At 35.2% G+C, this 14,200-nt stretch overlaps 2 protein-coding genes across 4 annotated transcripts; one reads left to right on the top strand and one right to left on the bottom strand.

Annotated features, from left to right (window-relative positions):
- Positions 1-475: 475 nt before the first annotated feature.
- LOC127858684 (serine protease inhibitor Cvsi-2-like) lies at positions 476-6,291 on the top strand. Its single transcript, XM_052395911.1, has 4 exons — positions 476-613; positions 4,563-4,685; positions 5,261-5,440; positions 6,200-6,291. The coding sequence occupies exons 1-4, from the start codon at positions 544-546 to the stop codon at positions 6,211-6,213; spliced, it is 387 nt and encodes a 128-aa protein (XP_052251871.1). The 5' UTR covers positions 476-543; the 3' UTR covers positions 6,214-6,291.
- A 1,541-nt stretch (positions 6,292-7,832) lies between these two features.
- On the bottom strand, positions 7,833-13,101 carry LOC127858855 (uncharacterized). Of its 3 annotated transcripts, none has more exons than XM_052396186.1 (8): positions 12,911-13,101; positions 12,437-12,571; positions 12,078-12,200; positions 11,441-11,580; positions 11,137-11,274; positions 10,076-10,167; positions 8,241-9,168; positions 7,833-8,151 (listed from the first exon to the last, which is right to left on the bottom strand). In XM_052396186.1, the coding sequence occupies exons 1-7, from the start codon at positions 13,056-13,058 to the stop codon at positions 8,928-8,930; spliced, it is 1,017 nt and encodes a 338-aa protein (XP_052252146.1). In that variant the 5' UTR covers positions 13,059-13,101; the 3' UTR covers positions 7,833-8,151; positions 8,241-8,927. The 3 variants fall into 3 exon arrangements, with proteins under 3 accessions (XP_052252146.1, XP_052252148.1, XP_052252147.1); XM_052396188.1 differs by having other exon boundaries at positions 7,833-8,101; XM_052396187.1 differs by having other exon boundaries at positions 7,833-8,101; positions 8,291-9,168.
- Positions 13,102-14,200: the final 1,099 nt, after the last annotated feature.

The raw sequence follows: 14,200 nt of genomic DNA, 5'->3' as shown, positions 1-14,200 counted from the left end.
GCCTATGCAAGTAACTGACAACTACCCGTAATGAATCTGGGTGAATATAATCTGATAACTTATTTCTCCACCATACCGGTAATTTATCTTTAGCTCTCTACATGTCGCAGTAATGATGTTACGTGCCACTATTCCTTTTCACAATTAGATGACTTATAATCATATTAGGCGTCAATACTTGTTCTGTCATCATCATCATCTCACCAATTAAAATTTTTTCATATTCCATCTAGAGTTCTACTGGGTATCACTAAAAAGGTCAAGTAACCCCATGAGGATTGTTATTTTCGAAAAGTATGTTTGAAGGTTACGTAACACATTTGTTATTTATTGAAGTTTAAACTGTCGATGGTTGTGAACGTTTGCTCTATTTGTTTTACGTTTAAACAATGTATTTGAAACGTAGTTGTTTTGTAGAAACTACAATTCATATTAACTTAGCAAAACTACATTTTGGATTGACACGTTTTTTCGTTCAGCATAAAATAGGTGGTCCTTTAATAGATAAGCGAGTGATGTTAAGACATATCCCACAAACGTTTGATGCGCTGTCATTCATTTGAAAATTCGACAAGAACAACAATGAAAATCGCTTTTCTTCTTGCTGTCTTGGGTAAGCTTTCATAAAATGTGTTTTGTATTTCGTGAACAAATATAAAAATTAGCTGTTTAAAATTTCACTCAACGTTCTTTTTACATTCAGCTGATTATTGTTAATGCGGTTTGATTTGCTTTTTTGACGGTTATGATATTGTATTAAACAGTAAATATTCCCATTTGAAAATTATACAAAATTCATACAAAATATTTTTAATTTAATGTGTGTTTAATGTCAAATGTTTAATTTACTAATGTATTTGTTCCCTTCGCTAGACAAGGAATCAAAAACATTCAAACTTGCATGTGTGATGCAAAACTAAAACGGATGTCGATTTTGACTGATAGTCAAAATGATAAACCGCAAACAACACACCTTTGGATTAGACGAGACGAATGAAAGCATATATCACACAATTCTCGTCCCATTCAAAACATTTGCTTAGTCGTGGCACGAAAGTTTTGAATGTCAAAACAATTATTGACCAATGATATTGCTTGTTACAGTAATAATAATAATAATAATAATAAAATCTTTATTTAAAGAAGATATACTTGTTAAGAAATACATCAGATGAAATTACATAATATGCAATTTATATAATACATTTCTTATTTTCAACAAGGTCTTCTAACAAGATACAATTTACAACAAATACATCATATTTCATCTTGAGCAATAAGAACAAAACATAAAGAATCATATATGCATGCACATATAATGATATATATTATAATTTAAAACAAATGACAGACATAAAACTACAATAACCATCTATGCAAGAACAGTATTTAAACATTAAACTAATGTTATTTACTAAAACAACATGAAGCATGTTCAGTTTATTTCATAAAGTGTGGAAGAAAGATAAGCTTTTAATTTTTTCTTAAATGTAATTAAATTGTTTGTTTGACGTATATATTGGGGTAACGAATTCCATATTGTTTTGCTAGAAAATTCAAACGATTGTTTAAAATAGTTTGTTTTGGGTATTCGCACTAGCTTTAAATCCCCCTTTTCGCAAGATCGCAAGTTATAGTGATTATTTTGTGAAGGTGTCAAAAGGTCACGTATGTATGTTGGGGTTTGATTGTGAAATGCTTTAAATACAATAACTGACGTGAAATAGTGATTACGCTGTTCGAAAGTCAACCATTTTAGATCTTTAAATAGTGTTTTTGAATTAGTGTTGTACTTTTTATTTAAAATATGTGCACCACAACGCTTTTGTATTTTGACTATTCTATTAATTTCCGTTTTGGCCGCTGAACTCCAGGTAACGCATGCGTAGTCGGATATAGGTGAGATATAACCATTATAGAAGAGCTTACGCATTTCAAGGGTTAGATATGGTTTTATTTTTTGCAAAAGAAACATTCGTGATGACATTTTTGAACAAACGCTGTTAATGTGTAGTTTCCAAGATAGAGTATTGTCAATATAAAGGCCAAGAAGTTTTTGACAATTTACTGTTTTGATCACCGTATCTGAAATTTTAAGTTTTAGATCTGTTATATTTTGAGCTTTCCGTTTTGACCCTAATACCATACAAGTAGTTTTTAGTGGATTAATAATCATGTTATTAGTTTGGCACCAATCATTTACAATTGAAAGATTTGTTTGTAGCTTATTTTGAAGTGTTTGAATATTTGTTCCCACAGTGTGCAATGTTGTATCATCAGCATACATTGCAGAATCACATGTAAGATCTAGCGAAAGATCATTAACGTAAATAAGAAATAGAAGAGGTCCTAAAATAGATCCTTGGGGAACACCAGCAATGATGCTTTTACAAGTAGAGGTAGTGTTTTCTGCTTTGATAAACTGAAATCGATTGCGTAGATATGAAGAAAATAGGTCGCATGACATATCATTAAAATGATAAAGTTTTAATTTGTGTAAAAGAACCCTATGGTCCACAAGATCAAATGCTTTTTTAAAATCCAAGAAAATTGTACCTACCAGATTTGCATTGTCAATTTGTTTAAGCCATGAATCAACTATATTAATCAATGCTGTTTGACAAGAATGATATTTGCGAAATCCCGACTGAGTTTTGTTTAATAGACCTGTACATTCTAGATATATATGCAATTGTTTAGATATATGCTTTTCAAATATTTTAGATATAGTAGGTAAAATTGATATTGGTCTATAATTATTGGGATCTTCTACCGATCCACCCTTGTATAAAGGTATTACGTTTGCAATTTTAAGCATGTCGGGAAAGGTTCCATGTGATATACAGTTATTTATAAGCGCAGTGATTGGTTGTATAATGAATTCTTTGCAAAGTTTAATAATGCTGGGCCCTATACCATCAGCCCCAGCAGATTTGTTTGAATGAAGTTGATTAATTAAAGAACTAACTTCTGATGTAGTAATAAACTGAACAGAGAAATGCTTAGATTCTAGCTTAGCATCTAGATATGTTTTCAATGAGTGGAAATCGTGTTCAGCAAATTTAGTCTTTTTAATAAGTTTCGAGATGTCAACAAAGTGGTCATTAAGTGCATTAGCTACATTTGTTTTACCAGATATTATCTGATCATCCTTCCTTATCACATTTGGCAAAATAGAGGATTCTGTGTGTTCATTTGATGCTAATTTAATAGTTTTCCAGAGCGATTTCGCACTTGTTTTGTTTTGTTCCGCATTCGAAAAATATTCTTTTTTTGCCATTTTGATTGCACTGTTACATTTATTACGCCACAACTTATATTGTGGCCAATTAGATTCACGTTTATATTTATCCCTTAAAGACCTTGCTTGTTTTACGTTTTCGTTGTACCAACCAGGTTGTTGTAATCTCTTCACTTTTTTATATTTGATAGGGGCATTCTTATTAAGGACTGAGTTTAATATTGTATAAAATACTTCAAATGCCTCATTAGCATCCTCTATTGTTTCAACCATATCAAAATTAGCATTTGCTAAGTCATTTTGAAAATTGATTACATTAAATTTGTTAAAACATCTGTACTTAATAATTTTATGATCATCTGTTTTAACAATTTTACCTTTGACGCTTAATGTAAAAACTACTGGGTAATGGTCACTTATGCCTATTTTTGGTATGATTACCTCAGAAATGTTGTCATATTTTGAATACAAATGGTCTAATATTGATGATGAACGTTCCGTAACCCTTGTTGGAAAAGACACGTGTTGTTTTAAATTAAAATCAGTGATAAGTTTTTCCCATTTCTTATTGTTAAATATGTTTTGGCTTAAACAGTGAAAATTAAAATCCCCGGTTGAATACATATTACAATCTTCCATGTCTGTCTTATATATCTGTAATTCAAATGAGTCAATTCAATCGGTTTAAATATTTAAAATGGGGACTTAAATTCAGTGTTGGGGTGTTTATGTTCATTTTAGTATAAAAGATCAGAAATGTATAGGTGAGCTAAACATTTAGTAATAACTTAGAATTCTCATAAAATCTTTTACGAGACTCCTCCTTAACATGCACAATACCCGTCCTGTTCTCATAGCCGGTATTTGTTTATGAAGAAAAAAATACAAACGTATCCTACTTTTGGCATTCAATCTTCGTTGTAAATTGTGTCTAGGTTTATACTTGGGCCACTGTGCATTATGGACTCAAGTGTTGACACTCATGATATATACAGGGCAATTGAGATTTAATAATTGGACGACACACATTCCTATCAGGATATGTATGAAGAAAGCTGATAACTTGTTTTGGCTCTCAGTGGACGAATTGAATTATGAGCAAAATGGTTTTGTCGATTGGGAAAAAAATCCCGACATACAAACACATTTCAATTTCATTGTTTGAGCTATATCTCGCTTTGATTTTGTACAAATTCTGCAAAATCTCACTGGATCCTTTTCATTCCCGTTTCAAAATCATTTTTCTGCGAAACAACTTGTATTTATTGTACACAAGACCTGCTAACTCTAAAGGAATCCCCGTTTTCATTACTTGCTTCAGGAGTCGGACTCGTGTCCTGCGAGCAGTGTCAGGTGGACGCAGACTGCACTCACACCCACTGCACCGCGGACGCATCCGGCTATAAGATGTTCTGTGAACACGGCGTTTGTCTATGCGACCACAGTAAGCCGCTGATGTTGTCTTTGTTCAGTTGATGATGATGATGATGATGATGATGATGATGATGATGATGATGATGATGATGATGATGATGATGATGATGATGATGATGATGACGATGACGATAACGATGACGATGACGACGACGAGGGCGACGACGACGACGACGATGCTGACGATGATGATGATTATGATGAAGATGATGATGACGGTGATGATGACGATGACGATGACGACGACGAGGGCGACGACGACGACGACGATGCTGACGATGATGATGATTATGATGAAGATGATGATGACGGTGATGATGACGGTGATGATGATGATGATGATGACGATGACGACGACGATGATGACGATGATGATGATGATAATGATGATGATCATGATGATGATGATGATGATGATGATGGTGATGATGATGATGATGATGATGATGATGATGATGATGATGATGATGATGATGATGATGGTGATGATGATAATGATGATGATGATGATGATGATGATGATGATGATGATGATGATGATGATGATGATGATGATGATGATGATGATCGTCCCTTTCCTCTCAGACTTTCCGTGCAAGCTTCCCAGCGACTGCCAGAGCCACTTCGGCTCTTGCTCCAGCGGCGGCTTCCTGGGTGGCGCCTGGCACTGCGTGGACAGCTCGTGCTCGTGTAGCCATAGCGGTGGTGGCATCGGCGACTGCCTCAATGGTAACATCCAGCACTGCCTGGGTATCATCGGCGGAAGTAAGTGTCCGTCGAACACAGACTGAGGAATTATGTTCTTGTCGTTTTGTCGGGCAAAGGTTAATGGGCAACGTGTGTTAATATTTATAATTTGATGCTAATAATATAGACACAAACCAAAGGTGATTTGTATTGCCACCTTGTGGAGCAAAACTTACCGAGATATCTTTGTTTGTTTAATTGGTGGAAATACTTTCAACAGAAACAACTGTATTTCTTAACTCTCTATGAATGCAAGTACCTTAAATTATCAGAGCTATTTAGAAGCATGCACCGCATACTCTAGTACCTTACACTACATCTTACACTACCTATTAAACATTGCTTAGAACACATTTACTTTATACTTCTTGATGTAAAACAATTAAGGACGACGCTACAGGTTATCATCTGGTTTGTGTTATTGTTATCATGCAATGTTTCTTTGCATAGACGTGTTAACCCATTTATGCCTAGCGTCTGGAAAAAAAAATGCCTTGGCAAACAGCGTAGACCCAGATGAGACGCCGCATAATGCGGCTTCTCATCAGGGTCTGCGCTGTTTGCTTAAAGGAATTTCTCTAAGAAATATTCTAAATATAGAAATAAACATAATAGATATCCCTAATTTTGGAAATAAATTGATCCAATTTAAAAGGATGGGACAGTCCACTAGGCATAAATGGGTCAAAACATCATATAGCCTGTTGCGATGTGCAGTATTAAACGTATTGAAGGTATGTAAAAATATATAATATGCATTATCTATTTTACTTTCAGTTGGAAAGAAGTAAACGGACCATGTGTGTACCTTATACATATCAAACGTTTGCCTAAATTCCAGGAACTTGTAATAAAAATTCGTAACCTTGTACATTGTATGTTTTTCTTTGAGTTTCGACAAAAGATTTTTAGGAGACCTACTCAAGTTCAACGACATCGTGTTTTGTTTTAATAGCAATTGATTTGAATTTTTAGTTTAAACTTAATCATTTAAGCTCGATTGCATCAAATCCTAAGGCTTATTTATAAACGCTCTCGAGTCCGTTTCCTAGGAATAGAACCAGTTCTTGTTATATATGAGAGAGATATAAAGAACGCCCCCACTCTGAAGATCGAACCCGTTTCCTCCAGCTAGGTTGCTAAGCGGACATCCTATATACTACGCTACGGCTACCAGAATTAATTTGAAATGTTCTTTGAGATAGCTTTAATATTGAGCTTGTCTTGTTGCACAGTCAGTTAACATAGTGCATTTCCACACTTAAGGCATACAAAATACTGATTTACAAATTTAACAAGGTAAGCGTCGAATACAAATACGTGGATTAGCACGGGAAAATGTGTCTTTCTATTTATCGCCATATAAACATATATGTTTTAAACACTAACAGAGTGTTTTCTAGATGGTCATTGGCAATTTAATTTAAATCCCCAAGGAATACGCGTCCATCCGTTGCATGTATGCGTTTATGATTGTCCAAAATTCAATTCTTACCAAGGCGGACATATGGTGTACTTCCGGTTACAAAATAAACTAAGATGGTGGTCCAAGAAAACAAACGCCATTTTAAAAGCAAAACCTCGTTTAAGTGTATCCTTTATAAATTACTAAAGTAAGTAATTTGCTTTGGCTATATGCATACATACAATTTTCGCAAATATTGATTTCTATCAAACCACGAGACCCAGAAAGTTCTATATGAATGTTTTAAATATGAAAATTGCTTTGAATAAGTCATCTTAATTAAATACCTCTTTGCTTGGTGGGGACATATATTCTATAGCACGTGGCATGTATTAACATCATTATTTGTATGATGTAGCAATGTAGTAATGTAGCAATCAAATGTACAGCTCTGTGATTAACCTTTGAGGTTTTTTTTGTATTTACATCATAATTTGAAGTTATGTAGCACTAAAATATACAGCTCTATAATTAACCTTTGAGTTGTTGAGACTTTGAGAGAATAAAAAGCAATTGTGTCAAGCAGCGCATTATAAAAAGTTAAACAATTATAAACAGTAATAAAGTTATAAGTGCATTAATCTGAAAACAAAAACAAGATGTGTTTGTGAAACACTATGTCCACCTCCTCCCCGCCCATATATTTGACCTTTTACCTATAAGGATGACCATGACCTAGACCTTTCACCACTTAAAATGTGCAGCTCCATGAGATGCACATGCTTGCCAAATATCAAGTTGCTATCTTCAATATTGCAAAAGTTATAACCAATCTTATAGTTTGACGCAAACAAACCAACAAAACAACAAACAGACAGGGCAAAAACAACATGTCCCACAGTATAGACTGGGGGAAATAAAAAACGATTTATAGTGCACAATAATATTTACGAGAAAAATAATACAAATTTATGACATAAGAACAAAAAAGTGTTAAGGCAAATATCAGTGATTACACATTCTTTATTCGATATTTCCAGCAAAGACAAATAACATTTGGTCACTTTTTCGCGTTTAGAGTTATCATTTCCGCTAAATGCTCCGGTTTTCCATGTAAATAAAGACTAAATCACTCATGAAAATGTTAATTTCTCTGACTTTATGGATTAAAGAATATACTCTACAAACACCAACACATGTCCTCTATAGAGTAGTTATGTAGTCCTGGTTCAGTATTCACCAACACATGTCCTCTATAGAGTAGTTATGTAGTACTGGTTCAGTATTCACCAACACATGTCCTCTATAGAGTTGTTATGTAGTACTGGTTCAGTATTCACATGTCCTCTATAGAGTAGTTATGTAGTACTGGTTCAGTATTCACATGTCCTCTATAGAGTAGTTATGTAGTACTGGTTCAGTATTCACCAACACATGTCCTCTATAGAGTAGTTATGTAGTACTGGTTCAGTATTCACCAACACATGTCCTCTATAGAGTTGTTATGTAGTACTGGTTCAGTATTCACATGTCCTCTATAGAGTAGTTATGTAGTACTGGTTCAGTATTCACATGTCCTCTATAGAGTAGTTATGTAGTACTGGTTCAGTATTCACCAACCAATTCTAAGACTTAAGTCTAAAAATTAGGAATATTCTCGAAACTGATTTGTTGTAATAGATTAACCCATTTATGCCCAGTGGACTCTCCTATCCTTCTTAATTGGATCAATTTATTTTCAAAATTAGGGGTGTCAAGTATATTTATTTCTATATTTAGAATATTACTTACTGAAATTCCTATAAGCAAACAGCGCAGACCCAGATGAGACGCCGCATCATGCGGCGTCTCATCTGGGTCTACGCTGTTTGCAATGTCCTTTTTTTCAGGACGCTAGGCATGAATGGGTTAATATAGTCCAAAATGATAAGAACTTTAATACCACTAGCTATATAATACTGCATTAAGAACTTATATTGATGACACTAGCAAACTTAAAAGCCTGTAAACATTGGTACGCTGAAAGTTTTTTCATAGTTCTAAGTCATCTCTTTGTGTTTAATTTTAAGAATGGGTTGGTAAAAACGGACACATGCCTGTTTAGCACGCGTACGTGATGGCCGCGCCTCGAGTGACGTTGACGTTAGTGACGTCAAACTCGCTGCCGCTGTAGCATTTCTGACGTGATAGGTAGAGAGCGTTTGTCAAATAACCGTTGACGGCATACACGCCGAACTTGGAGCCGTAGTTGTTGCCGTAATGGAGCACGAAGCGCCCTTTGTCACTATTTCCGGCGTCGGCTGCCGCCTCCTTTTTGAAGCCGCTGATACTGGCATGCTCGCTTGAAACAAAAACAAGATAATGTATGTGTTTAGAAAAAAATCACACACTATCTTTACTTAATTACTAAAAGGCCTATCTACGACTATCTTAAATTGCTTTTATAATGAATACAATTTTCCAAAAATGTAAGTCGAATCTCCCCGAAAGGGCGGAAGTACAGTCGCCGATTAATCCGTCCGTTCGAATTCAAATTTTTATGGATTGTCATGTATTGGGACTAAAACAAATTTTTTCCTATAATCATTACCGTCTTACTCGGTGTCCATATTTCTGTTCCTCACACTGTTTGTTTCCCTATTAAATCTAAGACACTAATGATCCGAATACGATGAGAGCATTCATATAGGATAGAACGATGCGCAACGTTAATACGTGTAGATTGTGCCGGTGCAATGATTATTCAGGCATCTAATGCCCTTTGACTATTATAATGTATCGGATTGTTTCCGCGCGAGATCTCAGACCCTTATGATCCGGATATGATGAAAATTGATATGCAGCATTAATTTTGTAATTGGCGGTCGTGGCGATTTGATTGTTCTGGGATTTATTGCCCTTTTATAATAAATATATATAAGTCTTTCAACATTTTTCGCGCAACAACCCAGTTTACAGGTTGTTCAGCTGAACAATTTTGTTTCAGGAATTTATTTTCCTTTTATTAATTTAATAACATGGAACATGAATGCTATTCATCATTCTGTGTAAGAGCACAGGTACACATGATTCACTTTTAAGAAATATTATATGCAGTATACCTCACGGGAGTTCTCAAGTAATTATTAGATATTAACTCAACTAAATTCTCCTTATAGTTATTACACTCCAATTCATTAAACGTTAAAAATACACATGATGGCGTTAATACGTGTATTAAACGATATTTGTATTGAGCGCCAGTGTACCTTATGTGACAAGGCCCAAAAGCGGACTCCAACGAGACATCGACAGTGACATCAAATGCATCCCCGGAAATATTGGCACTCGGACATCGAACCTTGAAGATGGGGAAAGTGTATGACCATATATGATAATCATTTACATCATAATAATTAATCTAATGATAATTATTATAATAACCTATTATTATTATTATTATTATTATTATTTTATTATTATTATTATTATTATTATTATTAGTAGTAGTAGTAGTAGTAGTAGTAGTAGTAGTAGTAGTAGTAGTAGTAGTAGTAGTAGTAGTATTTATTATTATCATCATCATCATCATCATCATCACGTCGCACTAATTCTAAATGCACGGAAGTTCATAAAAGTGATTTTGAGAAAATCGCTTCTCAAGTTTTGAAATAACAAATCATGTATTATACAACAAGATATCTTTATAAAATGTTTAAAGGTGATTCAGATGTATGCAATCTATCAATTTGCAAAATTTAAAGACAATTGCTTTTAAAATAAAAAAGTTATATTTATTAATAATTTTGTTAATCTGTCGATTTGTGCAATTTTTTTGACTTTCGTACATTTAAAATTAGTGGTACGTAGAAGACGATGCTATTTGCTGAATCCTATACAAAGACATTAGCGATTTTAGAATTAAAATGAATAGAAAATTGTCACGTTTTGCCAATGTTGAGGGGTCAATAGTGCCTTAGTAGAGAATGGTATACAGTATGCCGTTTGTTGCATCGTGTATAGCTCGTCAAGCCCGACAAAATGATACCAAATATGCCATTTTTGCAATTTTTGACATTCGCGACTTTAGAAATAATGCGACGAACATTCTCATCCTGCTAATCATCATCATCAACGTCGTCTTCGGCATCGCATTATCAGTAACACCAACGTCGTCTGCGAGGCCATCATTTTCATCATCATTTTTCCCTTTTTCATTTTCGTCTTCTTCTCCCTTCTTATGCTTATATTTTTCATAACATTTTAAATCTATCTTCAGCATTTAAATACAAACAGAGCATAAATATCAGTTCAAGTGCAAATGTTTAACCTCCAGGCATGCAAATCGAAAAGATCCATTGTTTTTTCCTTCGGCGTCCATAGGGCCAGCCGTAAAATTACCGAATGTAGCGGAAATGACGTCACTCTTCGTGCTCACCGCGGTTATAATGACGTCATCTGGGGAGTTCTATAGGAGATAATATGAGCTTTAATGTAAATCAATGATATGTAACAAACAATTTTGTCATAGTCATAAAATAACTCCTAATGCCTAAAATTTAAAGCTCTATATAGCTTTGGTAAGTTCGTATGCCGATACAAACAATGAGATTTCAGCGGATATGACGACATACCTCCATGGAGACCTTCACGTAGCAGGCCCTGTTGTCCCAGGCGGCCTCGGGGCCGTCATACCAGGAGAGGGGCTGATAGAGGTCACGTAGAGGCAGCGTGGGATTGAGACGGGGCTTCAGACGTTCTTCCATATCACCGCCTACAAAAGAAGAGAGTATATAAGTTATTTACCCGTGCTCAGGGAATCGGCACTAGCGTCTATTTCCCCCCACCCCCCACACACAAAAGTTAATACTTGCTGACATAAATATCCATTTACATCCAACCTGTTGCGATGCTTAGCTTTCAACTATTCAACTGGCTATTTTCAGATTCGGTATGCGACATGCCATAATTTTAAACAATGCTGTGCTCTCATTGGTTAATATCGGAGGCGAGGTAGCCTTGCCTACTATTTCAGGTTAACTCGAAGATGGCGTAGATGGAGGATAATGAGGACGACAACAATGACGTCTGTGACGATGACAAAACGGCCCCGTGTTCACAAAACGATTTTGCAATCGAAAATCGATTTTAACTGACATCGATTTTCATTTTTGCCTATCAACTACAATGGAAATCCATTTTCAATGACAAGCAAAATCGATTTTCGTTTGCAAAAAAATGTTTTGTGAACACGGGACCAGGATCTCTTACCTCTTTCGCAGCGAGGACCAAAGAACCCATTGACGCATTGGCAAGTATCGTTGGTAAAGCATACGCCTTCATTAAGACATCCTGGATTGCACGTGGGCAGCTTCGCTTGCAGACGCTCAAGCACTAAAGCAGACGACTTCATATGTATATTATCTGCTTCACTATATAAATGCTAATTGAGAATTTGTACTGTTTACAACTTTGTTGAAACAAAAAAAGAGAACTTTTGTGGTATCATATGGTGTGATTTATTATATTTAATTTATCCGTATTTTCAATCTGCGCAGACCGTTGTTATTATCAATTATGCAAAATACTTTAATGGAGAGGCTTGCATTTGAGATTTTTAGACGCATTACCTTGACAACATCTATCACCGATCCAATCAGGACAGCTACAGTTTCCGGTTCCGGCGGAACCATCCTGCGTGAAGAATATCTCCATGTCGTAGACGCCGCGTGAGTCGCATTTTTCAACAATGGACCCGGAAAAGGCTGGAAAAAAACACGACAGCTTATAAATGATATACTAGTAACGCATTTATTGAAACACGGCTCTAGCATACAAGGGAAATAACTGTGCGTGTGTGAAAATGAATATACATGTATACTAGCGGTCTCCCTTTGATGTAAACGGTTATGTTTGAGAAGTTTCAACTTCTTTCTTTAAAAAAAACAAAACGTTTAATTAAATATATTAAATATGAATATTTTGCCGTTCAAACGACGATAAGTTCCCTTATTATTTAATTCATTATTATATACTTTCCAACACTCACGTGGCGCAAATGGGCGGTCACGTATTTACGGTAAAATATACATACATATGCTTACCACAATGACAGTACCGCAAGAACAGAGCAGAGCCCATGATGGGTATAAACAAAATTTTCGTTAAATCCATTTTTGCAAAAGACACTCTTGGTAACTCGCAAGAAAAAAGAAAACTAATACTACGTAAAACGAGACGTAAAAGCAACATCGGTTTAACTCCAACTAAAAACCCAAGGTCTTCTTGAGAGGAATGGTTTACTGTGATATAATAAATAACAGCATAGACAGTGCTTCAAACGAATGATCTGAATAATAAATTATCATCAACAGCTTTCATTTTAGACAAATAACGCTGCAAGCAGTGTCTATAAATCTGTTTCAAATGGTATCTTGTCGCAAACTGTTACTCAGTTAAAATATTACGACAACGAGATTCATGCCGTGTAGTTGTTTAGGTACGAATAACTTGCTGTATTGCATTTATTTTTTCAAGCGAAAAAAAGGAAGCTTTAGTCGGACTGCTTAAAATTGGTACTGAACGTATTTCTATTCATGATCTTAATGTCGTTTGAGTTTACAATATAATTAAATAAATTATGTTTGAAACATTAAAAGTGTATGTGAACGATAATACAAAGTCACGAAGGCACAAAAACGTAGTAAAATGTGTTTACGTCAGTGATTGAAAAACAAACACACATACAAAACATATCTTGCTGTTCCTATAATGTCGCGTCTATATCGAAATAAAATCACGAATAATCTTAACAGAAGAAAAAATCCACCGCGAGTATACAATTGCGGGCATTGCTATAATCTTTTGATCTCTACCTCTTCAGGTTTCTAAATCATCTATCGACTTAGCCTTGTCAATCAGTTTCAATCAAGCAAACGATAAGTCTTAAACATTTTAAATACTTGGTTGTCAGTAATGTCATAGGACAGAACATAATTACATTAACATGATAATCCGTATACGTCTGTCTGTGTGTCTGTCTGTATGTCTGTCTGTCGGTCTCTCTGTCTATCTTTCTGTCTGTCCATCCGTCCGTTCTTCTGTCCGTCTTTCTGTCCGTCCGTCCGTCCGTCCGTTCGTCCGTCCGTCCGTCTATTCATTGATTCCTACCTCTCTTCATCCTTCAATAAACCGCCTCCCACAATTCGTTAGACCGTTAATTCGATCGTTTGCATAGCGGTTATTTGCAACAGACCTATTATCGGAATGTTCAGAATTAATATTCCGACTTGTTTGTCAGACAGGCAAATGTACAGAACTGATGGTTATAGTGACTGAAAATTTAAACCGAACGGTAAAACAATGTATGGCGCTAAAAATATTTCGTTTGGCCT

This window comes from Dreissena polymorpha, chromosome 14, assembly GCF_020536995.1.
Source record: "Dreissena polymorpha isolate Duluth1 chromosome 14, UMN_Dpol_1.0, whole genome shotgun sequence".
Lineage (NCBI taxonomy): Eukaryota > Metazoa > Mollusca > Bivalvia > Myida > Dreissenidae > Dreissena > Dreissena polymorpha.
Note: the sequence above shows the minus strand (reverse complement) of the source record. Positions and strands in the feature narration are given on the sequence as shown.